Source organism: Phytophthora sojae (assembly GCF_000149755.1).
Source record: "Phytophthora sojae unplaced genomic scaffold PHYSOscaffold_27, whole genome shotgun sequence".
Classification (NCBI taxonomy): domain Eukaryota; phylum Oomycota; class Peronosporomycetes; order Peronosporales; family Peronosporaceae; genus Phytophthora; species Phytophthora sojae.
In genome coordinates, this window is record NW_009258141.1 from 79911 (window position 1) to 81299 (window position 1389).

The window sequence follows — 1389 nt, forward strand, 5'->3', positions numbered from 1 at the left end:
CCGCGGCCGCGACCAGTCGGCGCCAGCAGTTCGCGAGCATGAGTCCCAGTCGCGCCGGCAAGTACGGCGCCCTGGAGAACAGGAAGAAGCCCAGCCGGCGGGATCTGCTGGACCAGCAGCAAGGCGGGGAAGACCCCGCAAAGGAGGCGGGAGGGAGGTCCAACTACGGGAAGCTCTCGGCCGCCCATGTCTTGATCCGGCGCAAGCTCAAGGAGCGCAAGCGCTTCGACTCGGCCGACTACGCCATGGAGAAGCAGGGCCAGCCCACGGACGTGCCGGCCGATGTCGCGGCGAACCCTGCGGCCCCTGGCACGGCCCAAGCGTCGCGGTACGGCGCGTTGGGTGCGGCCCAGGCGTCTATTGATCACCAGGTGAAACACATTAAACTGACGGAGGACCCCAGCGGACGCGTGGCCTCGCCCGCGAAGCCCGTGGTCGCCAATGCAGCTCAGGCTGCGCTGGCCGCCCGGGCCGCGCGGTACGCTGGGCTGAGGGGCGCGGCTAGCGCAAACCCCACTCCAGTCGTCAACTCGCAGGCGGCGCTGGATCGCTACGGCCTCGACAAAAGCGCGGCGCCGTCTGGTGCCGCCGCTGCACGCAACGTGGTGCTGCAGCGCAGGCTCGCTGAGCGCAAGATGTTTGACTCGGCCGACCACTTCAAGGAGGCGGCTTGAAGGTCGTGATACTGCACTACACCACCTGTCCCGGTGTTGTCGCCCGCCGATATGTATAGGGCCGAAGAGTTGGACGGAAGGTGACGAAGTTGGTGACGTTTGTATCGACGATGATCGGCCACGCGCAGACACGAGGCAAGTGTTGAGCAGGCAGACATTCATGTACATGTGGCTCCGGTGAGTATCTGTTCCATCGTAGACGTCTCAGAGCACCGTTCACCTGTCACGTAGTATTAGCAGCGCAACGAGACAAGGAGCAGTGAGTATCGAAACGATGCTGCTGTTTCGAGCGCAACAGCGAAGATTTGTTTATTTTTATTTGCATTGAACCCTTTTTTCCTACTACAGTAGTATTCCTTTTTTATTAACTGAGCTGCCCGATACTCCTTCCTGAAAGTACATTGGAATTTTCTCTTGCCGTTGTTATTGCTAATGTTGCCTTTTAGCTTCATATTTCTGTTGTTTGCCAGACTCGCGTTTCAATATGGCTCCAATATCGCCCGCTGACTGCATGGTTTAACTGTTTCGGTAGAAGTTCTCGTTGTTCCAAGATAACTTGTCCTGCTAGCTCCAGTTAATCCAACGCTTACCGGCTTTATCTTTTCCCGATACTTCCAGTTCGCGAAGAGCATTGTCTGCATCTTACCGGCGAAGAGTCCCGTCGCGAGTGTTTTTCTCCACCGTTGCGAAATATCGTGCGAGATCCGCCTGGTTG

The 1389-nt window shown here is 58.2% G+C and overlaps 1 protein-coding gene across 1 annotated transcript; it reads left to right on the top strand.

The window, feature by feature from the left end:
* Positions 1–38: 38 nt before the first annotated feature.
* Positions 39–674, top strand: PHYSODRAFT_308174 (hypothetical protein; the record flags this gene model as incomplete). The annotated part of the gene is made up of 1 exon (XM_009541630.1): positions 39–674. One exon carries the CDS (start codon positions 39–41, stop codon positions 672–674), a length of 636 nt encoding a protein of 211 aa, XP_009539925.1.
* Positions 675–1389: the final 715 nt, after the last annotated feature.